We start from the raw sequence: 25,866 nt of genomic DNA, 5'->3' as shown, positions 1-25,866 counted from the left end.
TGTGGGGGGGGTCACTGACCCCAGCACACACAAAAAAACTGTGACGGTACTATTTTATTGATATTGTTACTTTTTATTATTTATCTTTAATTCAGCTTCACCTTTTCATATTTCAGTCTCTCATTCATATGCTTGCTAGGGTAAATAAGACCTTAAAAAACAGCTGCTGAAATACCAAATTGGAGATTGGATAAAAAAAGCTAAATAACCAAAAACCACAGAAGACCAACTGCAAATTGTCTCTGAATATCTGTGTCTGCATCATACTAAAAGTTAAGGTGAAACCCATCTTTAACCTGTCTGGCTAAATGCCAGGATATCCCAGAGGCTGTGACCCGCTCTTCCTAAGCCGACCATCCCTTACCCTTGTCTTTCCCCCCACCCCGCTATGTTGTGTATCTGTCCCCAGGTTCATTTGGCACCAACGCAATGTTCTTCTCTGAACAGATACAAAAAGTATATATTTAGCTCCCAGGCACTTAGCCAAAAGCATTTATCTGCCCATTAGCAGCCCCAATAATTGTTCTGGTGCTGTATCCGGCTGTACATTAGTCTCTAGAAAGCTCTGAGCCCACAGATTACATATTACGGTTGTATAAATGGTCTAATGTTATGAGTAATGCCCTAATGATCCCCAGAGCTGCCCTGCAGACAGAACTCACAATACAATCTGGATTTTTAGGAACATCCAATGCTTCTCCAACAGCGAATTCCCTTGCAAATAATGAGGCCAACGCTGTGCTTTCTATTTCTTCTCCAAACCACCCCAACATTCCTTCTCCGCCTGCCTCTATTCACCAATCCCCCAGACTCTGCCCACAGTGAGCACCGGGCACGTTAACCCTTCAGCCTTTGCCTGCTGATGCCACTCAGCCCCACTATACATGGCGGTGCTTCCTACTCCATCCAGAATATGGAAAATCCCTTTCTAGTGGATTCTGGCAACCATGACTGATTTTTTTATTTCTTTGGCCAATCATTATGGAGGGGTGAAGGCAAATTACTAATGTGGTGACAGCTTTGGGCCCGGTGCAGTACTATGGTGTTAGTCCAGTTCCAGGAACAATGTAATTACCCCTTTCTTGCGCCCAACTCAATTTCATGTGACTCGCAGGCCCTCTAATTACAGAAAGCCTGTCTCCCATAGACTCCATTTTAATCAAATAATATAAAATTTTAAAACTGATTTCCTTTTTCTCTGAAGTAATAAAACAGTACCTTGTAATTGATCCCAACTAAGATATAAATAATCCTTATTGGATGCAAAAAAATCTTATTGGGTTCATTTAATGGTGAAATGATTCCTTTTTCTCTGTAATAATAAAACAGTACCTGTACTTGATCCCAACTAAGATATAATTACCCCTTATTGGGGGCAGAACAGCCCTATTGGGTTTATTTCATGGTTAAATGATTCCCTTTTCTCTGTAATAATAAAACAGTACCTGTACTTGATCCCAACTAAGATATAATTACCCCTTATTGGGGGCAGAACAGCCCTATTGGGTTTATTTCATGGTTAAATGATTCCCTTTTCTCTGTAATAATAAAACAGTACCTGTACTTGATCCCAACTAAGATATAATTACCCCTTATTGGGGCAGAACAGCCCTATTGGGTTTATTTAATGGTTAAATGATTCCCTTTTCTCTGTAATCATAAAACAGTACCTGTACTTGATCCCAACTAAGATATAATTACCCCTTATTGGGGCAGAACAGCCCTATTGGGTTTATTTAATGGTTAAATGATTCCCTTTTCTCTGTAATCATAAAACAGTACCTGTACTTGATCCCAACTAAGATATAATTACCCCTTATTGGGGCAGAACAGCCCTATTGGGTTTATTTAATGGTTAAATGATTCCCTTTTCTCTGTAATAATAAAACAGTACCTGTACTTGATCCCAACTAAGATATAATTACCCCTTATTGGGGGCAGAACAGCCCTATTGGGTTTATTTCATGGTTAAATGATTCCCTTTTCTCTGTAATAATAAAACAGTACCTGTACTTGATCCCAACTAAGATATAATTACCCCTTATTGGAGGCAGAACAGCCCTATTGGGTTTATTTAATGGTTAAATGATTCCCTTTTCTCTGTAATAATAAAACAGTACCTGTACTTGATCCCAACTAAGATATAATTACCCCTTATTGGGGCAGAACAGCCCTATTGGGTTTATTTCATGGTTAAATGATTCCCTTTTCTCTGTAATAATAAAACAGTACCTGTACTTGGCTAACGGGTCCTATACCTGTACTTAGAACCCCAATACACAACCCCCCTGGGTACCTAAGCACCTATCTGGAGGAAGCGGATATCTCCTCATTCCCCCAGGCCCTACAGAATTGAACTCCCTAATTACAAAAGATTAAATAATATCCATCAATAACTCTATCAATTACACTACCCCCCAGCGCCCAACAAGACCCCAGGAGTCAAAGGAACCCCCTAAAAATGGTACAAGTGGGCAATGGAACATCCAACCCCCCAAATCCATCGCCAAATATGCAGCCATAACTCCCATGTCTTAAACAGCTAAACCCCCACATTTTATGCATTAAAAACTGAAAGCTTTAAGCCATTTATTGGTGCTGAATCCATGTGATTTAAACATGCCAAAGCCAGCAAACGCATAAACGAATAAAAAGAGCTGTGAGAGCACAAAAACCACACATTTGCAAGGGGGGTCCTGCTACCTGTCGAAGGGCATCGGACGAGGGGGACGAGGGGCGGTCGGAGGAACGCTGAGCAAGGGTCTGCTGCCATTGGCCAGCCGGAGAGCGGGATTGGGTCTCGGACTGAAGATGGATAATGTTGGAGAATGTTATCAGGAAGGAAACAGGTTTGGGTCTCTCTGTAGCGATCCATAACAAGAGAAGATCTTTATCAATTTGTAATGGGGCGGTAGGAGAGCTGCGCTGACCCATACCAAGAAAGGAAGGTGATGCTACATTTCTACTTAGAGATGGAAGTGCAGTTTTTTCTCTATGGGAAGAGCGTCACTGATCCATACAAGAAGGGGAGCTGCCATGGACCATACCAAAAGGGAAGCTATAATAATTTGCAGTGGTCCCTATCAGAAGCAGTGGCTTAACAGAGAAAGCAGACACTGCAATTACCCAAACTGGGGGTCTGCTTCCTCCATTGTTGCATATAAATCTCCACTGCACACCAGCTCTAACGAATGGGGGGTGGTAGCTGTACTGATCCATTCAAGGAGGGGAACTGAACTAAACCAGAACTCATTTAAACTGGATGGTGTGGGCATGCACTAAATGATAGCAAGATGTGAGCTGCACTCATTTGTAATTGGGGCCCTTTGGAGAAGGGGCCCATTGGGCAAAATGGCGTTCGATAACACTAATTAATCCCTGGTGCTGGTATTTACCCATGAATATCTGGTAAATGTTTGGGTATAAAATAAATGTGCAATGTAAGCAAATAGTAAGACTATCATTATAAAATGAATCCCAACAGCCCGGCCCGCACCAGTATTGTGTTAAGCAATCATGCCAAACCCATGCTCTTTACCCTCTCCAGTGTGGGACACTGCTCCCAACGGCTACTGCCGAGCACCGGGGTTGTCTGTGGACAGGACAGAGAGAGAAAGTAAGGGAGGACGAAACAAAAAAAAGAGTCAATTCAGAACGTGGAGCGGAGGCAAAGCGCGTCGTGTGAAATCAGCTGCAGTGCCTTGTGGCCTTATAGGTATTCAAGCCAAAGCACAGTGCACTGGAAGAATTGGTGTTGCTCTGCAAAAGGTGCCACCGGGGGGGCAACCAGTGGGCTATTCAGGCAAGTGATAACTGTGTGGAACTCTCCTATAAAGCTGTGCTCAGGTGTGGGTACCTCCTAAATGCTTGTGCTGAACCCCATAACCTACCGTACACCCCAAGCACCTAAGCCTCTCTTTTGATCAGGGTGTAGCCGATTATATAAGTACATATATATAATATAGCCGCTAAGCACAAACTGAAGCAAAGGCTTTCGCAGACTCCAGTCTACTCATTCAGCCTGGAATCTTTGTATCTATACCCACGGCAAGGATAAGTCCACAAATTGAGCCTTAAGGCAGCCACAAACAAAGTGTGTTATACACAGCAAGCAGGCCAAGTCACCTGCAGCACAGGGAGAGGCACAGGCGAAGACCCCGCATTTAAGGTGATGACCTTTTTAGGGCAACTCCGTGGTCGTTGGTTATCCCTGCGCTTTATTTGGTGGCAGAGGGAGAGAGAGACAAGGATACAGTAATAGATAGACACACAAACATCACATAGCAAAGGGGAACTAAAACTTCTTTGATTTAAAGGGGTGGTTCCATTCCAGCCACTTTTCAATTGGTCTTTTTTACTTTTATTATTTGCCTTTTCAACAGAACCACTGAATGATGACCACACTGGGTACTGTTCCTGTTGTCTACTACATGCATGAGAAAGATTATTCTGGAAATTGTTATTTGGCTTTCAAGCGGATATAAAACAAAGAACATTACTTGCCCAATCCCAGAGTGTTGCTGCAGTTCACTGACGTCATGGGAAATGAGGGTTCTCCTTTATAATTAATAATAAGCTCTAGAAAGATCAGCTGAACAAGGGATCCACTAGGATCTCTTAGAATGGCAGATATGGAGGACATGGGGATACAGAGACCTTAGCTATTGCCACTATCACAGGGTTCTCTGCCCCAACCAGTGGCTCCGGGGCAACATGTTGCTCCCCAACCCCTTGGATGTTGCTCTCAGTGCCCCCAAACCAGGGAGTTATTTTTGAATTCCTGACTTGGGGGCAAGTTTTGGTTGAATAAAAACAAGATTTCCTACCAAATAAAGCCCCTGTAAGCTGATAGGGTGCATAGAGGCTGCCTAATAGCCAATCACAGCCCTTATTTGGCTCCTCCATGAACTTTTATGGTGCTTGTGTTGCTCCCCAAGTCTTTTTACATTTGACTGTGGCTCACGAGTAAGAAAGGTTGGGGATCCTTGATCTACAGGTTACCTGTTTCCACTGAGGCTCAGTCTGCCTCTGAGAAGCCTGGTTTTGCAAGCGCTCCTGATAGGGAAGGGTGGGTCTCTGGGGGTAGAGAGGGAAAAGGGAGGAACGAAGGAGAAAAAGAGATGAGGAAAATGGTAAAAAGAAAAGGGAGAATGGAAAATAAAACAAGTTAACTGAATGCAAATAAAAGGTGGAAAGAATGCAGAAAAGTTGACAAAAATGAGAATTGTAAAATGGAATCCCTCCTCATAGCAGAGATTGAAGGTACAGCAGCAACGTAGCATATCAGCCAACTGGGATTACACAGTCCTATTTAGGGGCATGGAATGGAGGACTGTATGTGCCCATAAGCAGGACTCCGTGCCAGTTAAGACACTAGCAGAAATGGCCTATAGCAGTACTGAAATACCGCTGCCATGGTGCAAGCACCCCTTACTTACACCGCGGGTTTCCAAAGTTCCTGTGTTTGCCAAAAACAATGGTTCCCTGTGAGATTATTATTGCATTAAAGAGCTAAATGTGCCCATACACAGGCAAATATAAACTGCCAACTGGGCCCAGTTGGCAGATTACTGACCGTCTAAGGGGACGTCTCAAAGGCAAACTCAATTACCATTATGTTGAACATAAAGTATCACTCCTTTCCATTTCAGAATATCCTCCTCTCCCTTCTTTAGACAAGTTACCTGTTTGCGCAGTCCTGCATTGGGGGCCGGGGCGTTCTCCTCAAATTTTGCCAGGAGTTGAGTGGCCATTGATTTGACTTTATTTTGGCCGGCGGCAGACGCAGTCTCATTCCGCCTCTCGGCCACGGCGCTCACCGATGCCGGCTTTTCCTCCCGCTGCGTTCGGGGAGCTTCCTCCTGCAATAGGTTCATTTAAACCAATATGTAAACGTTACTATTTATGATTCACTGCAACATGGAGTAGGGGGGGAGAACAAACAAAGGATACAGTTACTCACAGGGAAAATATGTGCTTTTTATAAATACAGAACAAACATGTTAGTATCAATTTAGGTTTGGGGATAGTTAATTATATCTGGAAAATTAAAACCACAGCTATAAAAAAAACGAAATATTCTAAATATATACCTGGGTAAACAAGCAGTTAGCAGTTACTTTATTATAAAACAAATCATATTTTATATTCTAAATACATCATGGGTGTATGAAAAAAGGCACAAGGCTGAGTTATACAGGGAACTCTGAGTATCACTCATGTATTATAAGGGATAATGTACCCCCTACTGTAAATGATAAGGATATTAGCAGTCACTGAGGGGTTCAGTGCCCATATAAAGGCACAAGGCTGCAGGCCAAGGAACTATGGTTAGTAATATAAATGATACTTTTCAGCTTACATTTTCTTTTAGAATGAGTAGATTTTAAAGCAGTGAACACAATACGCCTTTATAGCACTCCTACTTTATACAGGTATAGGACCTGTTATCCAGAATGCACGGGAGCTGGGGATTTCCGGATGGGGGTCTTTCTTATTATTTTGGAACTCCATACCTTAAATCTGTTAAAATCATTTAAATGTTAAATAAACCCAACAGACTTGTTTGATCCCAATGAGGGGTAATTATATCTTAGTTGGGATCAAGTACAGGTACTGTTTTATTATTACAGAGAAAAGGGAATCATTTAACCATTAAATAAACCCAATAGGGCTGTTCTGCCCCCAATAAGGGGTAATTATATCTTAGTTGGGATCAAGTACAGGTACTGTTTTATTATTACAGAGAAAAGGGAATCATTTAACCATTAAATAAACCCAATAGGGCTGTTCTGCCCCCAATAAGGGGTAATTATATCTTAGTTGGGATCAAGTACAGGTACTGTTTTATTATTACAGAGAAAAGGGAATCATTTAACCATTAAATAAACCCAATAGGGCTGTTCTGCCCCCAATAAGGGGTAATTATATCTTAGTTGGGATCAAGTACAGGTACTGTTTTATTATTACAGAGACAAGGGAATCATTTAACCATGAAATAAACCCAATAGGGCTGTTCTGCCCCAATAAGGGGTAATTATATCTTAGTTGGGATCAAGTACAGGTACTGTTTTATTATTACAGAGAAAAGGGAATCATTTAACCATGAAATAAACCCAATAGGGCTGTTCTGCCCCAATAAGGGGTAATTATATGTTAGTTGGGGTCAAGTACAGGTACTGTTTTATTATTACAGAGAAAAGGGAATCATTTAACCATTAAATAAACCCAATAGGGCTGTTCTGCCCCCAATAAGGGGTAATTATATCTTAGTTAGGATAAAGAACAAGGTACAGTTTTATTATTACAGAGAACAAAGGAAATCATTTAAAAAAAATTTAATTATTTGATTAAAATGGAGTCTATGGGAGATGGTTCTTCTGAGCTTTCTGGATAATGTGTTTCCATATAACAGATCCCATACCTTGTATTGTGGATGTCCCAAATGAATTCAATGTTAACTAAAGGCTATTACAACAGTATAGGTGATTTGGTACACTTTAAATAGACAGACAGAACTGGCTCTGTAAGTGAGGGGAGGGGTATGGGCAAACAGCTCGTCTTACTCACATCCTCGGACTGGCTTGTTTTCCTTCGCTTTCCTGAGGCATCAGAGTCCTTTTCCTTTTTGTCCTGCAGAAAAAAAATAAGAAAAACTCAGAGGGCAGCAGGCTTGCGTCACAATTGAATAGTTGGAATTTTGTGAAATCTGTTTATCTTTCTAATTAATGCCGAGGCAACAACCAACAAACCTTGGGAGTGCGTTTCCGAGAGATAGTCTGCCCCAATTTGCTGAGGAAGGAGATGGGAGACTTGGTGCTGGCAAGCAGGGCGGCCTTCTCATCGGCATATTGGTTGGCATCCTCTGCAAATACAAGAGAGAGCATTAAAACTTCTGGGGAAGAAATCTTAGCTCAACGCCCCTGTAATGCACCAAGTATATGCCTACATACACCAAGGCAATACACTCATTCCAATACACTAAAATACCAATCCCTTATCAATTGGCCCCTTCCCTTTTAGGTTCCTTAATTGGGATTTTGGAACTGTTGCACATACACGAGAAGTGAAGTGCACAGTAGCTCTTAGCACAGGACATACTATATATAATATTATTACGGCTGAGAGCACAGGAAGCACAGATGGGGAGGCAGCAGCCCTGTACAGCAGTAGTTGCTGGACTTTTTCTATTGCTACCCACTAGGAACCTGAACTTTACGTGAGAGCTACCCCCTTATGTCATAACGAGGCTACAGATGCATTAAACTATTGCTGAATCAGCAGCAAAGAAAAGTGCTCAACCCTATATGCCTTTCAATTTGACTTCCATGCTATTCAGAAGAGCAAATAGGTTTTCTCCCCAAATATCACTAACAGCCCTTCAAGTGTAAAACTGCCCATACACGTGAAGATTCACTCGCTTGGCGAGGTCGCCAAGCGAGCGGACCTTCACCCGATATCCCCACCTACGGGTAGGCGATATCAGGGAACATGTAGGCTAATTCGATCGTTTGGCCCTGGGACCGAATTATAATGGCGGCAATGGGGCATCGGCTCGTTGATGTGGTCCCTGATCCTGGCCAATTTCAGGCCAGATATCGGTGGGGTATGGCCGTCGTTTCTGCCCCTACACGGGACGATAAGCTGCCGAATCAGTCCAAGGGACCGATAACGGCAGCTACAATCGGCCTGTGTATGGGGACCTTAAGCCCTCCATTGTGGACATACCTGCGTCAGACTCCTTGAACATCTCGTAGAACTGGCTGAGATACACGACCATGGACAGCTTGTCTGGTTCCCCCACAGAAGCCATTTCCTTTCCGGTCATGATGGGCGAGATGCCCAGCTCCCGCTCAGCAATATCAAAGGCCAGCTGGTTATTCTTCTCCACGTCCTGCTCATCCAGAGATTCAAAGTTTCTGAGAAGAGAGAAAGCAATATAAATATGGGAAAAAGAGATGCACAACCTCATTTTCTTTTTACTTCTCTCCATTATACATAGCAAATATTCCTATGGTTTCTTACATGAGCTCAGGGCGGTACCGATGGATAATAGCACATAACGCCAGGCCACTCTTCCAAGACATGGTAAGGTCGGTCACATTGACTCCAGGGTAACCCTCCATCTGCTTTTGGCACCATCCAAGCAGCTTACCGGTGCGGGCGACTGACTCTACAAAGATCGGGGAACAATGTCACCTTAAGAAACTGGCACAAACCACTTGACTGCTGCAGATCATGAAATCTATGGTGCTCCATGTAAGGCCTGAACTGGCAATCTGTGGGTTCTGGCAATTGCCAGAGGGGCTGCTGTAAGTTGCCATAGACTGTCACGATTTAGTGGGCTGGCTTTTTGGTCCTGTGTGTATTTGAAATGCAAGGGCCTATTTTGAAGCCCAATCAAGACCTGCTCCCTAACAGGGATGGGACTACTGGAGATACAGATTTTACGTTCCTAGGTTCCTTTTGGTTAAAGTGCTTTAACAGACGCACATTGAGCAGTGACAGGTGGACTTCAGCTCCAAAACACTGAAGCGAGGTTCTGCTCTGTGACACAGCCCATAGGCATTACTGAACTTTCAGCAATAACGATTTCCCAAACTCACCATTTCGGCCCAGAACTGGTGTCCTTGAGTTCACAGCGTTCCCAATCTCTATATTTGGATCCTTCAACTCACTGGTATTGTACAGGTGACGTACCTGGACAGGTAAGGAGAAAACCAAAAAAGCAGCAGGCAGTTTAGGAAGCTATTTTGTATGATTCCAACAGTACAAAAAACATACAGCAGTATGAGTCCCCTTCTATTTGAGATGGTGGCTCTGGCCCCACCAGAGTTAACTAAAAAACTGAGGTGCAAAAGGGGCCTGAAATTGCTCATGTGAACTAAATGTGGCCATATCCAAACAGATGGGAGTACCCAGGCCTAAAGTGGCAATCTGTAGGTTCTGGAAAATGTCAGAGGGGTTGCTGTAAGAGGCCATAGACAGTCACTATTTATTGGGCTGGGAGGGGGCTGTTTGTGCCTCTGGGTACTGGGAATGCCAGGGGGGCTGTAAGGTGCCACAGACAGTCGCTATTTATTGGGCTGGGGGGGGCTGTTTGTGCCTCTGGGTACTGGGAATGCCAGGGGGCTGTAAGGTGCCACAGACAGTCACTATTTATTGGACTGGGGGGGCTGTTTGTGCCTCTGGGTACTGGGAATGCCAGGGGGCTGTAAGGTGCCACAGACAGTCACTATTTATTGGGCTGGGGGGGCTGTTTGTGCCTCTGGGTACTGGGAATGCCAGGGGGGCTGTAAGGTGCCACAGACAGTCACTATTTATTGGGCTGGGGGGGCTGTTTGTGCCTCTGGGTACTGGGAATGCCAGAGGGGGCTGTAAGGTGCCACAGACAGTCACTATTTATTGGGCTGGGGGGGCTGTTTGTGCCTCTGGGTACTGGGAATGCCAGGGGGGCTGTAAGGTGCCACAGACAGTCACTATTTATTGGGCTGGGAGGGGGCTGTTTGTGCCTCTGGGTACTGGGAATGCCAGGGGGGCTGTAAGGTGCCACAGACAGTCGCTATTTATTGGGCTGGGGGGGGCTGTTTGTGCCTCTGGGTACTGGGAATGCCAGGGGGCTGTAAGGTGCCACAGACAGTCACTATTTATTGGACTGGGGGGGCTGTTTGTGCCTCTGGGTACTGGGAATGCCAGGGGGCTGTAAGGTGCCACAGACAGTCACTATTTATTGGGCTGGGGGGGCTGTTTGTGCCTCTGGGTACTGGGAATGCCAGGGGGGCTGTAAGGTGCCACAGACAGTCACTATTTATTGGGCTGGGGGGGCTGTTTGTGCCTCTGGGTACTGGGAATGCCAGAGGGGGCTGTAAGGTGCCACAGACAGTCACTATTTATTGGGCTGGGGGGGCTGTTTGTGCCTCTGGGTACTGGGAATGCCAGGGGGCCTGTAAGGTGCCACAGACACTCACTATTTATTGGGCTGGGAGGGGGCTGTTTGTGCCTCTGGGTACTGGAAATGCCAGGGGGGCTGTAAGGTGCCACAGACAGTCACTATTTATTGGGCTGGGAGGGGGCTGTTTGTGCCTCTGGGTAGTGGGAATGCCAGGGGGCTGTAAGGTGCCATAGACAGTCACTATTTATTGGGCTGGGAGGGGGCTGTTTGTGCCTCTGGGTACTGGGAATGCCAGGGGGGCTGTAAGGTGCCACAGACAGTCGCTATTTATTGGGCTGGGGGGGGCTGTTTGTGCCTCTGGGTACTGGGAATGCCAGGGGGGCTGTAAGGTGCCACAGACAGTCACTATTTATTGGGCTGGGGGGGCTGTTTGTGCCTCTGGGTACTGGGAATGCCAGGGGGGCTGTAAGGTGCCACAGACAGTCACTATTTATTGGGCTGGGGGGGCTGTTTGTGCCTCTGGGTACTGGGAATGCCAGGGGGGCTGTAAGGTGCCACAGACAGTCACTATTTATTGGGCTGGGGGGGCTGTTTGTGCCTCTGGGTACTGGGAATGCCAGGGGGGCTGTAAGGTGCCACAGACAGTCACTATTTATTGGGCTGGGGGGCTGTTTGTGCCTCTGGGTACTGGGAATGCCAGGGGGCTGTAAGGTGCCACAGACAGTCGCTATTTATTGGGCTGGGGGGGGGCTGTTTGTGCCTCTGGGTACTGGGAATGCCAGGGGGCTGTAAGGTGCCACAGACAGTCGCTATTTATTGGGCTGGGGGGGGGGGGGGCTGTTTGTGCCTCTGGGTACTGGGAATGCCAGGGGGGCTGCTGTAAGGTGCCACAGACAGTCGCTATTTATTGGGCTGGGAGGGGGCTGTTTGTGCCTCTGGGTACTGGGAATGCCAGGGGGGCTGTAAGGTGCCACAGACAGTCACTATTTATTGGGCTGGGGGGGCTGTTTGTGCCTCTGGGTACTGGGAATGCCAGGGGGGCTGTAAGGTGCCACAGACAGTCACTATTTATTGGGCTGGGGGGGGGGGCTGTTTGTGCCCCTGGGTACTGGGAATGCCAGGGGGGCTGTAAGGTGCCACAGACAGTCACTATTTATTGGGCTGAGGGGGCTGTTTGTGCCTCTGGGTACTGGGAATGCCAGGGGGCTGTAAGGTGCCACAGACACTCACTATTTATTGGGCTGGGAGGGGGCTGTTTGTGCCTCTGGGTACTGGGAATGCCAGGGGGCTGTAAGGTGCCACAGACAGTCGCTATTTATTGGGCTGGGGGGGGGCTGTTTGTGCCTCTGGGTACTGGGAATGCCAGGGGGCTGTAAGGTGCCACAGACAGTCGCTATTTATTGGGCTGGGGGGGGGGGGCTGTTTGTGCCTCTGGGTACTGGGAATGCCAGGGGGGCTGCTGTAAGGTGCCACAGACAGTCGCTATTTATTGGGCTGGGAGGGGGCTGTTTGTGCCTCTGGGTACTGGGAATGCCAGGGGGGCTGTAAGGTGCCACAGACAGTCACTATTTATTGGGCTGGGGGGGCTGTTTGTGCCTCGGGGTACTGGGAATGCCAGGGGGGCTGTAAGGTGCCACAGACAGTCACTATTTATTGGGCTGGGGGGGCTGTTTGTGCCTCTGGGTACTGGGAATGCCAGGGGGGCTGTAAGGTGCCACAGACAGTCGCTATTTATTGGGCTGGGGGGGGCTGTTTGTGCCTCTGGGTACTGGGAATGCCAGGGGGGCTGTAAGGTGCCACAGACAGTCACTATTTATTGGGCTGGGGGGGCTGTTTGTGCCTCTGGGTACTGGGAATGCCAGGGGGGCTGTAAGGTGCCACAGACAGTCACTATTTATTGGGCTGGGGGGGCTGTTTGTGCCTCTGGGTACTGGGAATGCCAGGGGGGCTGTAAGGTGCCACAGACAGTCACTATTTATTGGGCTGGGGGGGCTGTTTGTGCCTCTGGGTACTGGGAATGCCAGGGGGGCTGTAAGGTGCCACAGACAGTCACTATTTATTGGGCTGGGGGGCTGTTTGTGCCTCTGGGTACTGGGAATGCCAGGGGGGCTGTAAGGTGCCACAGACAGTCGCTATTTATTGGGCTGGGGGGGCTGTTTGTGCCTCTGGGTACTGGGAATGCCAGGGGGGCTGCTGTAAGGTGCCACAGACAGTGCCATAGGCTGGTGGCGCCTCTTTGCACTTGATATGCCAGGGCCTATTTTGAATCCCTGTCTGGACCTGGCTAGTAGAGTGAGAATAATGTTAAAACAGCTTACTTGACTGGGTCGGAGGAACTGCAAGTTGACATTGGGATACCGAGTAGTTGGGTCGACGCTGTACTGGCTGAAGTTCTTGCTCACATTTTCAGGAGTAGTCTGAGGGAGGAGCCTGTATATACTCTCTCTGGAATAAAAGAAGAGTGATGAGCAGAAGTCTAAGCAAGGGAACATTATATAGGTATATATTCCATATGCAACATGGGAATGCTTGTGTTAACTGATCTCATGTTTCCTTGTGGTTCTGGACCTATTGGTTCTAACAAGCTTCCATCCCAGTAGGTATAGTAAGAAGGAAACAGGATGCCACTACACATGCTGCCATATTGTAGAATACACAGTAGCTACATACATATAGGGTAAGCTTATATGTTAGAGACGGTGTAACCGTTGGCCTTGCCCTTACCTTTCTGCTAGCACCTCCATAGGGCTGGCACCTTGAGACCAGCTTCGTACCATCCATGCGGAATCCATAGCAGCAAGAAACCCGCGTGCAATGCCGGTTCCCATAGGCCAGAAGGGCTGAGGAAATATATATAGAAAATCAAAAATGAAATTAGAGAGAGAGATAGAGACATATATGTATATGTGTGTCAAATACTTGCTGCTGCCTTAGGTTATGACTAAACACATAGGGCCAGCAGGCTGTAATTCCTCCAGCTTCTTTTAAATACTCCATAGACACCAAGTAAGAGCACACAAGGCAGCAGGGTGTTACGGGGTTAAGAGAATCACTGACCTCCAGAAGGCTGTCTCCAACCAATGCCACCAGCAGCCTCTGGTTATTCCTTTCCCGCACAAGGGCGGCATTCTCCGACGCGTACATACAGGTAAAGTCAAACATGGCCACATCCGGCTGCCCATAGTGATTTATGGCAAAGTCCAGCGCGGGCAGCTGCTGATTGGTTGAGAACCTGGCAGCTTCTGTGGCATAGTTCAAGAGGGCTTCTTGGTCCACATTGGCACGGGAAAGTAACAGCTCCGTATCGGCATAATCCTGTCACAGGCAAAATATGCGTTGAATGGGCAAAATATTACTACCACCTGGAAAACTGGCAATTGCCACATTAAAAACACAATCATTTTAATAGGCAGGCACCACTGGGAAAGAAGGCAGGGATTTGCAGCAGGGACCTCTGGGAAGGAAACAGGCCTTTGCAGCAGGGACCTCTGGGAAGGAAACAGGCCTTTGCAGCGGGGACCTCTGGGAAGGAAACAGGCCTTTGCAGCAGGCACCACTGGGAAGGAAACAGGGCTTTGCAGCAGGGACCTCTGGGAAAGAAAAAGGGCTTTGCAGCAGGGACCTCTGGGAAGGAAACAGGGCTTTGCAGCAGGGACCTCTGGGAAGGAAACAGAGCTTTGCAGCAAGGACCTCTGGGAAGGAAACAGGCCTTTGCAGCGGGGACCTCTGGGAAGGAAACAGGCCTTTGCAGCAGGGACCTCTGGGAAGGAAACAGGCCTTTGCAGCAGGACCTACAGGCCTTTGCAGCGGGGACCTCTGGGAAGGAAACAGGCCTTTGCAGCAGGGACCTCTGGGAAGGAAACAGGCCTTTGCAGCAGGGACCTCTGGGAAGGAAACAGGCCTTTGCAGCAGGGACCTCTGGGAAGGAAACAGGCCTTTGCAGCAGGGACCTCTGGGAAGGAAACAGGCCTTTGCAGCAGGGACCTCTGGGAAGGAAACAGGCCTTTGCAGCAGGGACCTCTGGGAAGGAAACAGGCCTTTGCAGCAGGGACCTCTGGGAAGGAAACAGGCCTTTGCAGCGGGGACCTTTGGGAAGGAAACAGGCCTTTGCAGCGGGGACCTCTGGGAAGGAAACAGTCCTTTGCAGCAGGGACCTCTGGGAAGGAAACAGGCCTTTGCAGCAGGGACCTCTGGGAAGGAAATAGGCCTTTGCAGCAGGGACCTCTGGGAAGTAAACAGGGCTTTGCAGCAGGGACCTCTGGGAAGGAAACAGGCCTTTGCAGCGGGGACCTCTGGGAAGGAAACAGGCCTTTGCAGCAGGGACCTCTGGGAAGGAAACAGGGCTTTGCAGCGGGGACCTCTGGGAAGGAAACAGGCCTTTGCAGCAGGGACCTCTGGGAAGGAAACAGGCCTTTGCAGCAGGGACCTCTGGGAAGGAAACAGGCCTTTGCAGCAGGGACCTCTGGGAAGTAAACAGGGCTTTGCAGCGGGGACCTCTGGGAAGGAAACAGGCCTTTGCAGCAGGGACCTCTGGGAAGTAAACAGGGCTTTGCAGCGGGGACCTCTGGGAAGTTGAAAGTATTTCTGGGAATGGTATAGAACTTTAGGAATGACATGTATGAGAGAGGTCACACGGCAGATGGATGTTAAACCCATTAGTGATGGGAGGTCTCTGGACTTGGAAGAATGTGACCGTTTGACCGTCACATTAATAGATAAGCAGGAGAGGCACTTCTGCAAAAAGAAACTGTGCTATCACTATATTTGTCGTACTATAGTAAAAAGCTGCCACACATTAAAAAGATACTTACAATGACTGGGTGGCGCCAAAAGAAACACAGGAATTTTTTGTCTCTTTTTTTGTAAACATGATGTTCCAGTGTTCAACTTCCTCTCTCAGAAACAGCCTTAATTCCCAGGGCCAGAGTCTGCGCAGTTCTCTCCTCTCTCCCCTCCCACCAGAATGCTAAGAACTCCCTCTCCCCTGCCTTAGGAATGTGTGATCCCAGTTATAACGGCTAGACTGCAGGCAGGAAGCTACTTAAAATGGCAGCTGCTATCTTTAGCAAACGGATCGAGCTTCTAAAGCTGTTTACTCAGGTATGGTAATGGTTTCTGCAGAATAAATATAGTGTTCTAGGTGGCACTAATGTGGCTAATTTATTGGCAGTAAAATGCCGAAATCACTTTTGTTCTCCTTTAAACTGGGTCACCGATGCAGTGCGCCAAATCAGGCTGACCCGACTGTTTAGCCCATAGGCCAGCACACCTTAAGGGCCTGCTTGGGACAAGCACCCACAACACAATTTTCCAGCCAACCTGATTGATTCCTGACTGAAGTTCCACCTTGTATTAGATAGGAAGGCAGTCATTTTGACTCCTAAACATTAACCAGTAAATCACTGCCTCAGTCAGGAGCAGTAGAGCCAATGTATCGGCAGCTTTGGATAGTTTTCCCCTAAAATATCTGCAGTGACAGGACCAGAAGGCTTGAGTTCTGAGGAAGGGGCAGTAAGCACGTGGCCAGGTTCTTACCTGTAAGATCACTCCCTTCTCCAGCAAGCTCTGTTTCTTTGCCGTCATGACAAAGTAGTGAGTGTCGTCTTTATAATAAACAATGTTCTCCAGATCGATCCCTAAAACAAAGGAAAAGAATAAAGTCAGGCTCTCGTGCAACAGGCTCAGTGTTTGCCTTGGGAATCCAGCAGAAGGTGCAACTTATATATCCGAAAACACTATGTCCAGCCTTAAGCTGCATGGGGAATGCAGGGAGTGGTAGTTCAAACATGTGCAAGTCACCCAACCACCCACTGGACTGCTCTAAACAAGGTGCTGACCTGTCGCCTCTCGTAGATCCTGAAAGAACTTCTGGTTGAAAATGAAGGCCACGCCGCTGATCTCCTCCACCTTCGCTTCGGCTGTTGTGTTGCGGTTGATGAAATTGGCCGTGATTGCAATCGCCAACTTACCACGAAACTCTTTCCGCCGGAAACCTGAACCAATCCCAAAGGACAATACACAGATTAAAAGGACATGTAAAGCCTACATTTTACTACAACGTGTATATGTTGGAAACATCACCCCCACCCAAATGGCATCATGTGTACTGCATATATACCCTCTGTTTGCCACGTCTTCACTGGCTGCTAGACTGGTGGGTGTGTTTAGTAATCTGAGCTGGGAAGAACTGAGCATGCCCAGTAGCCAACAGCCCAAGTAAATTCCTGAGGGAGGGGGCCGAGAGGGTTACAGGAGGAGAAGGAAATCTAAGTGATTAAGAGGATGCTGCAGCCTTACTATCAACAATTGAATGATTGAACCGGACTGCTGGGTATTTAATCACAGATTAAGTTTTTGCGTGTGGGGTTTACATGTTCTTTAAATGTTATTTAGTGGCGGGAGCTACCATACTGTTTATTATAGACATAACTACTACATGCCTCATCCGAGAGCTTCTAAAGGAATGTTGCCAACTATATATATATATATATATCTATATGGATGAGTTCTTGAACAATCAAAATTATTTATTTAGGGATTATTTTGTGGTTGCCTAGTAACGCATTTTGGCGCCATTCTGCATTCTGTTTGTACACATTCTGTGGCTGTCTCCCTGACGAAAGTTCCTGTGAGGAACTGAAACGTTGAATAAAAATACCATGTAAGGAAGTTTTTGTCAACATTTATTTTTTGATTCCTAAAGTCCTGTGAGCGCTGGCTTTTGCTGCATTTATATTTTGATTTTGTTGCATTAGCACCCAGGCTTTGACCCCCATTTTGTGGTGTGCTACCCTCTCTGGGACTTTATAATATAATATATTACATAATATAACATTATATATATATATACATACAGGTCCTTCTCAAAAAAAATTGCATATTCTGATAAAGTTCATTATTTTCTGTAATGTACTGATAAACATTAGACTTTCATATATATTAGATTCATTACACACAACTGAAGTAGTTCAAGCCTTTTGTTGTTTTAATATTGATGATTGTGGCATACAGCTCATGAAAACCCAAGCATATTTCATCCGACCAATAAAAGAAAAGTGTTTTTAATACAAAAAAAGTCAACCTTCAAATAATTATGTTCAGTTATGCACTCAGTACTTGGTCGGGAATCCTTTTGCAGAAATGACTGCTTCAATGTGGCGTGGCATGGAGCCAATCAGCCGGTGGCACTGCTCAGGTGTTATGGAGGCCCAGGATGCTTCGATAGCGGCCTTAAGCTCATCCAGAGTGTTGGCTCTTGCATGAAGTGCTCCAAAATCTCCTGATAGCTAGCTGCATTGACCCTGCCCTTGATAAAACACAGTGGACCAACACCAGCAGCTGACATGGCACCCCAGACCATCACTGACTGTGGGTACTTGACACTGGACTTCAGGCATGTTGGCATTTCCCTCTCCCCAGTCTTCCTCCAGACTCTGGCACCTTGATTTCCGAATGACATGCAAAAGTTGCTTTCATCCGAAAAAAGTAATTTGGACCACTGAGCAACAGTCCAGTGCTGCTTCTCTGTAGCCCAGGTCAGGCGCTTCTGCCGCTGTTTCTGGTTCAAAAGTGGCTTGACCTGGGGAATGCGGCACCTGTAGCCCATTTCCTGCACACGCCTGTACACGGTGGCTCTGGATGTTTCTACTCCAGACTCAGTCCACTGGTTCCGCAGGTCCCCCAAGGTCTGGAATCGGTCCTTCTCCACAATCTTCCTCAGGGTCCGGTCACCTGTTCTTGTTGTGCAGCGTTTTCTGCCACACTTTTTCCTTCCCACAGACTTCCCACTGAGGTGCTTTGATACAGCACTCTGGGAACAGCCTATTCGTTCAGAAATTTCTTTCGGTGTCTTACCCTCTTGCTTGAGGGTGTCAATGATGGCCTTCTGGAAAGCAGTCAGGTCGGCAGTCTAAAGGTCCCCATACACGGGCCGACTATAGCTGCCGATATCGGTCCCTTGGACCGATTCGGCAGCTAATCGGCCCATGTATGGGGAGAGCAGAGAGGCCTGGCCGACCGATATCTGGCCTGAAATTGGCCAGATCTCGATCGGCCAGGTTAGAAAATCCGGTCGGATCGGGGACCGCATCGGCTCGTTGATGCGGTCCCCAATCCGACTGCCCTATTGCCGCCCACATAATCCGATCGTTTGGCCCCAGGGCCAAACGATCGGATTTTTTTTTTTTTTTTACCTAAATGCTCCCCGATATCGCCCACCCGTAGGTGGGGATATCGGGGGAAGATCCGCTCGCTTGGCGACATCGCCAAGCGAGCGGATCTGCTCGTGTATGGCCACCTTTACCCATGATTGCGGTTTTGAGTAATGAACCAGGCTGGGAGTTTTTAAACGCCTCAGGAATCTTTTGCAGGTGTTTAGAGTTAATTAGTTGATTCAGATGATTAGGTTAATAGCTCGTTTAGAGAACCTTTTCATGATATGCTAATTTTTTGAGATAGGAATTTTGGGTTTTCATGAGCTGTATGCCACAATCATCAATATTAAAACACTAAAAGGCTTGAACTACTGGCCAATGGTCTGTAATTACCCTTAATAGTAAAATAAAAAAAAAACCTTATTACATTTTCCTTTGAAAATTGAATCCCTTTAGGCAGTGATCCCCAACCAGTAGCTCGTGAGCAACATGTTGCTCCCCAGCCCCTTGGATGTTGCTCCCAGTGGCCTCAAAGTAGGTGCTTGTTTTTGAATTATTGGCTTGGAGGCAAGTTTTGGTGGCATAAAACCCAGTGTAAAGCCAAACAAAGCCTTCTATAGGCTGTAAATCAACATAAAGGTGGCCATACACGCACCGATAATATCGTACGAAACCTCGTTTCGTACGATATTCGGTGCGTGTATGGTATGTCGGCGAGTCGACCGATATCGCAGGAAGCTGCTGATATCGGCCGACTCGCCGATCGGACCAGTTGGAAAATTTTGATCGGGCGCCTGATCAAAATCTCCCTTCAGAGCTGAATCGGCAGAAGGAGGTAGAAATCCTATTGTTTCTACCTCCTTACCTGCCGATTCAGCCCTGAATGGTGTGTGGCACATCTGACGATGTTTCGTGCGACCGATGGTCACACGAAACATCGTCAGATTGCCACGTGTATGGCCAGCTTAAGGGTTACCAAATAGCCAATCATAGCCCTTATATGGCACCTCCAGGTACCATTTTCATGCTTGTGTTGCTCCCCAACTCTTTTTGCATTTGAATGTTGCTCACGGGTAAAAAAGGTTGGGGATCCCTGCCTTTAGGGATCCCACATATGATTTACCTGCCAGCGTGTTTCGCCTTCCGTCTGCACCAATAATGACATCGAATTCATAGTCAGACACACAGTGTCCTTTTGGGTAAACCTTTGCTCGCCAGCCGCTCCCTGGAACATAAAAGGAGTTTAAATAGCGGAGTAATTGCACACTGAATGAACCCCCATACACCATGCTGCAGTCACCGGTCATGTAAAGGGTAAGTCCCTATAGGCAAAGTTAGCCTTTATTTTCACCATTTTTTAATATTGCCCCATTAAATCCTTAGTATAGAATGCACGCCCACGCTGCAACACAGTGCAAACTACATAACTGCTCAGATCTTAGTTTGTGGGATTATTGCACCCTTAGGCAAGCGAGCACGGCGTGCGTTGTGTAACTGCACCGGGCAAGGGTCCCACCATGACTTTCTGCCAACATCACCTCAAGGAACAAATATTTATCCATGTCACGAGGCAAATAAATGCAGAACTGGGAAGGAAAAATGCACCCACAATGCTACAGGGAACCTTATATATGAAATGAAAAATGGACAGATTAGCACTATATAAAGGATGACATTGAGGGCTGTAAGTTCAGCATTTTAATATAGGGGTTAAAGGGAAACTATACCCATAGAATGAATTCTTAACCAATAGATAATATAGACTATGTAAAGAAACCTATCAAAGAATCTCGCCAAACTTAAATATATAATCAATATATATATATATAATTAATATATATATATATATATATATATATATATATATATATATATATATATATATATATATATATATATATATATATATATATATATATATATAATATATATGTAATTCGGATCTCCTACCTTAAATCTGCAAATTAAATTTAAACAGTAGTTAAACCCAAAAGGATTATTTTGGCTCCAATAAGGATTAATTATATCTTAGTAGGCATCAAGTACAGGTACTGTTTTATTATTACAGAGAAAAGGGAATCATTTAACCATGAAATAAACCCAATAGGGCTGTTCTGCCCCCAATAAGGGGTAATTATATCTTAGTAGGCATCAAGTACAGGTACTGTTTTATTATTACAGAGAAAAGGGAATCATTTAACCATTAAATAAACCCAATAGGGCTGTTCTGCCCCCAATAAGGGGTAATTATATCTTAGTTGGGATCAAGTACAGGTACTGTTTTATTATTACAGAGAAAAGGGAATCATTTAACCATGAAATAAACCCAATAGGGCTGTTCTGCCCCCAATAAGGGGTAATTATATCTTAGTTGGGATCAAGTACAGGTACTGTTTTATTATTACAGAGAAAAGGGAATCATTTAACCATGAAATAAACCCAATAGGGCTGTTCTGCCCCAATAAGGGGTAATTATATCTTAGTAGGCATCAAGTACAGGTACTGTTTTATTATTACAGAGAAAAGGGAATCATTTAACCATGAAATAAACCCAATAGGGCTGTTCTGCCCCAATAAGGGGTAATTATATCTTAGTAGGCATCAAGTACAGGTACTGTTTTATTATTACAGAGAAAAGGGAATCATTTAACCATGAAATAAACCCAATAGGGCTGTTCTGCCCCCAATAAGGGGTAATTATATCTTAGTTGGGATCAAGTACAGGTACTGTTTTATTATTACAGAGAAAAGGGAATCATTTAACCATTAAATAAACCCAATAGGGCTGTTCTTCCCCCAATAAGGGGTAATTATATCTTAGTTGGGATCAAGTACAGGTACTGTTTTATTATTACAGAGAAAAGGGAATCATTTAACCATTAAATAAACCCAATAGGGCTGTTCTTCCCCCAATAAGGGGTAATTATATCTTAGTTGGGATCAAGTACAGGTACTGTTTTATTATTACAGAGAAAAGGGAATCATTTAACCATTAAATAACCCCAATAGGGATGTTCTGCCCCCAATAAGGGGTAATTATATCTTAGTTGGGATCAAGTACAGGTACTGTTTTATTATTATAGAGAAAAGGGAATCATTTAACCATTAAATAAACCCAATAGGACTGTTCTGCCACCCATTAAGGGGACAGGAAGTGATGCAGCTCTAACTGTAACAGGAAGTAGTGTGGAGGCCAAAGGCAGAACTCTGCCCATTCATTGGCTGATGGGGCCTAACATGTATGTGTGCCTTGGCTTGTTTGTATGCACTGTGAATCCTATGATCCCAGAAGGCGGCCCTTAATTCTTAAAATGGCAATCTTCTATTTAGGATTACCCAATAGCATATACTACTAAAAAAGTATATTTTTATGAAAATGGTTTATTTAGATGAAGGCAATATATTTTTAAACAGACATACACAGTCTGGGGGTATATATATTAACAAGTAAGTGGAACTCCCATATGGATGGCAGTTCCCTTTTAAAACACAATACAATAAATGCAGTGTTCTGCAGCACTCACGCTGATTCTCCTGGTCTTCTGGAGGTTCGATCAAACCTTGGAACTCGACATTAACGTGAATCTCGATCCCAAGGATCAGACAGACTTTGAGCAAAATAAGCTGCAGCTGCCGGATACCTGGGGTATAAACAGACAGAAAAATACTGGTTAAAACATGGTTTAAACAAAAACATCTTAGTACCAAGCACAATTCAGCAGGAACAGCCCCCTAAGTTTGCTCATAGCCTGTACAGAGAGATACCATAAAACTATGGCACATAGGGATTCCCCTGTACTAAGCACAATTCAGCAGGAACAGCCCCCTAAGTTTGCCCATAGCCTGTCCAGAGAGATACCATAAAACTATGGCAGCATAGGGATTCCCCTGTACTAAGCACAATTCAGCAGGAACAGCCCCCTAAGTTTGCCCATAGCCTGTACAGAGAGATACCATAAAACTATGGCAGCATAGGGATTCCCCTGTACTAAGCACAATTCAGCAGGAACAGCCCCCAAAGTTTGCTCATTGCCTATACAGAGAGATACCATAAAACTATGGCAGCATAGGGATTCCCCTGTAATATATTTCAGCAGTCACTACAGGACCCATTGTTTGTGCAGCAATTACGGAGCAATAAGTGAGATACAGATAAAAAGAGGCAGCGGATGCCAGCAATCAGGGGAGCCGGGGGGAAGAGGATATCGTCACAATGAAAGATGATTCATTTTTTCCAAGGATGCAGATCAGATTACGGGCAGTAATTGTGTATCATGTTCAGGTGACTAAACCCCTCGCTGGCGGCAGACGGAGGGCTGTTACCTTTTGTGAGGTTACGCCAACAAGCTAATCATCGTTATTCAACTTATAATTCAACTAATTAAAATGAGCAGAGATCTATGTCACATGGGAAGTGAGACGTCCAATGAAAACGTCTTTCCCGCGCTCTGCGGCACAACAGCAATATCAAATCCATTGGTAATGGATATTTCTAACTATTCCTACCAGTATTGTATGATCTTTAATCCTCTTAAAAATTAGGATTTTCCATCTAACAGCCTAAAAACAGGGGAGTTAACCCTGCCCTTAAGGGTGAAGACACACAGAGCTACTAGTAGCAGCTACTTTTTCAAGGCTAGTAAATGCCAGAAAATAGCCTGCCATAGACAATAATGAGAATTGCCTCTGCTAAAACACACGTAGAGACAATTATCAGTAAATGATCAGCATTGTCTGTTTTAATAGCCACAACAAGTAGCTGCTACTAGTAGCTCTGTGTGTCTTCACCCTAAGGATTTTGTCCCTCATACTGCGGCACATTATAGATTAAGGACGTCCAATCAGTGGCCTCTTAGCTGACGCTGAATCTGAAATGCGAGGTGCGTCCGTGACACTTACTGATATGATCAATGGCTCCGGCGCAGAACTTCCCGTAGAATTTCTTGGCCCCCAGCCCACGCAGGTCGTGGATAGTGAAGGGCCAAAGGTGCAAAACATTGTTCCGAGAAAAGGCGTCTCTCTTCTCCACAACGACTACTTTGGCCCCCAGGAAGCAGAGTTCTATCGCTGTCCGTAGGCCGCAGGGTCCCGCCCCGATGATCAGACACTGTGCAGGGATAGAAATGAAAAGAGAGATAATTAATGGGTTACTATCCCCCTGCTCTATATCATAAGGCTTTTTAACCAGCAATTCACCCTTCACTTCTACTTCCCCTTTAAAAAGGGATGGCAACACTGGTTTAGCTACAGATTCACAAAATGTTTCTGGACTACATCTCCCAGAACACCCCAACTTATGAAGGGTTACAGCATGCTGGGAACTTTTACTGACCTATCTATCCACTCCCATACAGACCCACACTGACCTATCTATCCACTCCCATACAGACCCACACTGACCTATCTATCCACTCCCATACAGACCCACACTGACCTATCTATCCACTCCCATACAGACCCATACTGACCCATCTATCCACTCCCATACAGACCCACACTGACCTATCTATCCACTCACATACAGACCCATACTGACCTATCCACTCACATACAGACCCACACTGACCTATCTATCCACTCCCATACAGACCCACACTGACCTATCTATCCACTCCCATACAGACCCACACTGACCTATCTATCCCCTCCCATACAGACCCACACTGACTTATCTATCCACTCCCATACAGACCCACACTGACCCATCTATCCACTCCCATACAGACCCACACTGACCCATCTATCCACTCCCATACAGACCCACACTGACCTATCTATCCACTCCCATACAGACCCATACTGACCTATCCACTCACATACAGACCCACACTGACCTATCTATCCACTCCCATACAGACCCACACTGACCTATCTATCCACTCCCATACAGACCCACACTGACCTATCTATCCACTCCCATACAGACCCACACTGACCTATCTATCCCCTCCCATACAGACCCACACTGACTTATCTATCCACTCCCATACAGACCCACACTGACCCATCTATCCACTCCCATACAGACCCACACTGACCCATCTATCCACTCCCATACAGACCCACACTGACCTATCTATCCACTCCCATACAGACCCACACTGACCTATCTGTACACACACATACATAAACTATATATACAAACATTAATACTAACTGTAGATATTAGTAACACAATAGCCTTGGATACTGTGCTTGTTCAAGAATTCATCCAGGCCCCTCTTATAGGCATTAACAGAATCTGCTATTACAGCATCACTAGGAAGGGCATACTGTGATTTGCAATGTATTCAAGTACCCTATCCCTTATTACCCCTTCCAAAAGCTTTCCTACCTGTGATGTCAGACTAACAGGCCTATAATTTTCAGGCTGAGAACAGGATCCTTTTCTGAATAACAGTCTCTCGGCACCATGCCAGACCTCAATGAATCCTGACAAATTAAGTGAAGAGGTTTGGCAATCACAGAGCTAAGCTTGTTTAATACCCTGGGATGAATCCCATCCGGCCCTGGACCCTTTGTTTACCTTTATATGTTCAAGTCTCTGAGTGACCCATGCGTCAGTAGTTCTATTACTAGAATTGAGTCTATTAAAATGGAAGCCTTCATAAGCTGGCTCCTCAGGTGTGTAGACCGATGAAAAATAAGAGTTTTACTGCTTTTTCCCCGTTCTCATCAACCAACTGACCCCCCTGTGATAATAAGGGTCCCACCCCTTCTTTTGGATTTCTTTTTACCCCTTAGCTGCCTGATGGATTTTTTGCTGCCAATCCAGACACTAAAACTTTTATCCAACCATAAAGGTTTGGTTTTGTGAAGTCT

The 25,866-nt window shown here is 45.7% G+C and overlaps 2 protein-coding genes across 25 annotated transcripts in view; both read right to left on the bottom strand.

The window, feature by feature from the left end:
* mical3 (microtubule associated monooxygenase, calponin and LIM domain containing 3) overlaps positions 1 to 25,866 on the bottom strand; it is a 147,017-nt gene that overhangs the window by 55,959 nt on the left and 65,192 nt on the right. For 19 of the 24 annotated variants that reach the window (XM_031898574.1, XM_031898572.1, XM_031898576.1 and 16 more), the window contains exons 3-20: positions 23,944 to 24,151; positions 22,569 to 22,685; positions 20,168 to 20,269; positions 16,729 to 16,884; positions 16,427 to 16,527; positions 13,949 to 14,206; positions 13,616 to 13,731; positions 13,210 to 13,336; positions 9,606 to 9,699; positions 9,025 to 9,172; positions 8,728 to 8,918; positions 7,752 to 7,864; positions 7,570 to 7,632; positions 5,685 to 5,861; positions 5,002 to 5,076; positions 4,126 to 4,215; positions 3,539 to 3,592; positions 2,704 to 2,805 (exon numbers count right to left, since the gene is read on the bottom strand). In XM_031898574.1, coding sequence (XP_031754434.1) covers positions 2,704 to 2,805; positions 3,539 to 3,592; positions 4,126 to 4,215; positions 5,002 to 5,076; positions 5,685 to 5,861; positions 7,570 to 7,632; positions 7,752 to 7,864; positions 8,728 to 8,918; positions 9,025 to 9,172; positions 9,606 to 9,699; positions 13,210 to 13,336; positions 13,616 to 13,731; positions 13,949 to 14,206; positions 16,427 to 16,527; positions 16,729 to 16,884; positions 20,168 to 20,269; positions 22,569 to 22,685; positions 23,944 to 24,151 — 2,292 coding nt within the window. The remainder of the gene's footprint in view (positions 1 to 2,703; positions 2,806 to 3,538; positions 3,593 to 4,125; positions 4,216 to 5,001; positions 5,077 to 5,684; positions 5,862 to 7,569; positions 7,633 to 7,751; positions 7,865 to 8,727; positions 8,919 to 9,024; positions 9,173 to 9,605; positions 9,700 to 13,209; positions 13,337 to 13,615; positions 13,732 to 13,948; positions 14,207 to 16,426; positions 16,528 to 16,728; positions 16,885 to 20,167; positions 20,270 to 22,568; positions 22,686 to 23,943; positions 24,152 to 25,866) is intronic. The other 5 variants (XM_031898588.1, XM_031898589.1, XM_031898590.1 and 2 more) reach the window with 3 other exon arrangements.
* On the bottom strand, positions 14,218 to 15,771 carry LOC116409682 (uncharacterized protein FLJ40521-like). The gene is made up of 2 exons (XM_031898591.1): positions 14,706 to 15,771; positions 14,218 to 14,649 (listed from the first exon to the last, which is right to left on the bottom strand). Exons 1-2 carry the CDS (start codon positions 15,505 to 15,507, stop codon positions 14,294 to 14,296), a joined length of 1,158 nt encoding a protein of 385 aa, XP_031754451.1. The 5' UTR covers positions 15,508 to 15,771; the 3' UTR covers positions 14,218 to 14,293.

Source organism: Xenopus tropicalis, chromosome 3 (genome assembly GCF_000004195.4).
Source record: "Xenopus tropicalis strain Nigerian chromosome 3, UCB_Xtro_10.0, whole genome shotgun sequence".
In the NCBI taxonomy this organism is placed as follows: Eukaryota; Metazoa; Chordata; class Amphibia; order Anura; family Pipidae; genus Xenopus; species Xenopus tropicalis.
The sequence above is the reverse complement of the archived record's forward strand: the minus strand, read 5'-3'. Positions and strand labels throughout refer to the sequence as shown.

Excerpts from the sequence above, each read along its gene's own strand:
- LOC116409682 (XM_031898591.1), bottom strand. The coding sequence starts at position 15,507 with ATGTCATTCCTAAAGTTCTATACCATTCCCAGAAATACTTTCAACTTC. Across the intron at positions 14,650-14,705 it reads GGCCTGTTTCCTTCCCAGAG|GTCCCTGCTGCAAAGGCCTG; the intron begins GTCCCCGCTGCA and ends TCCTTCCCAGAG.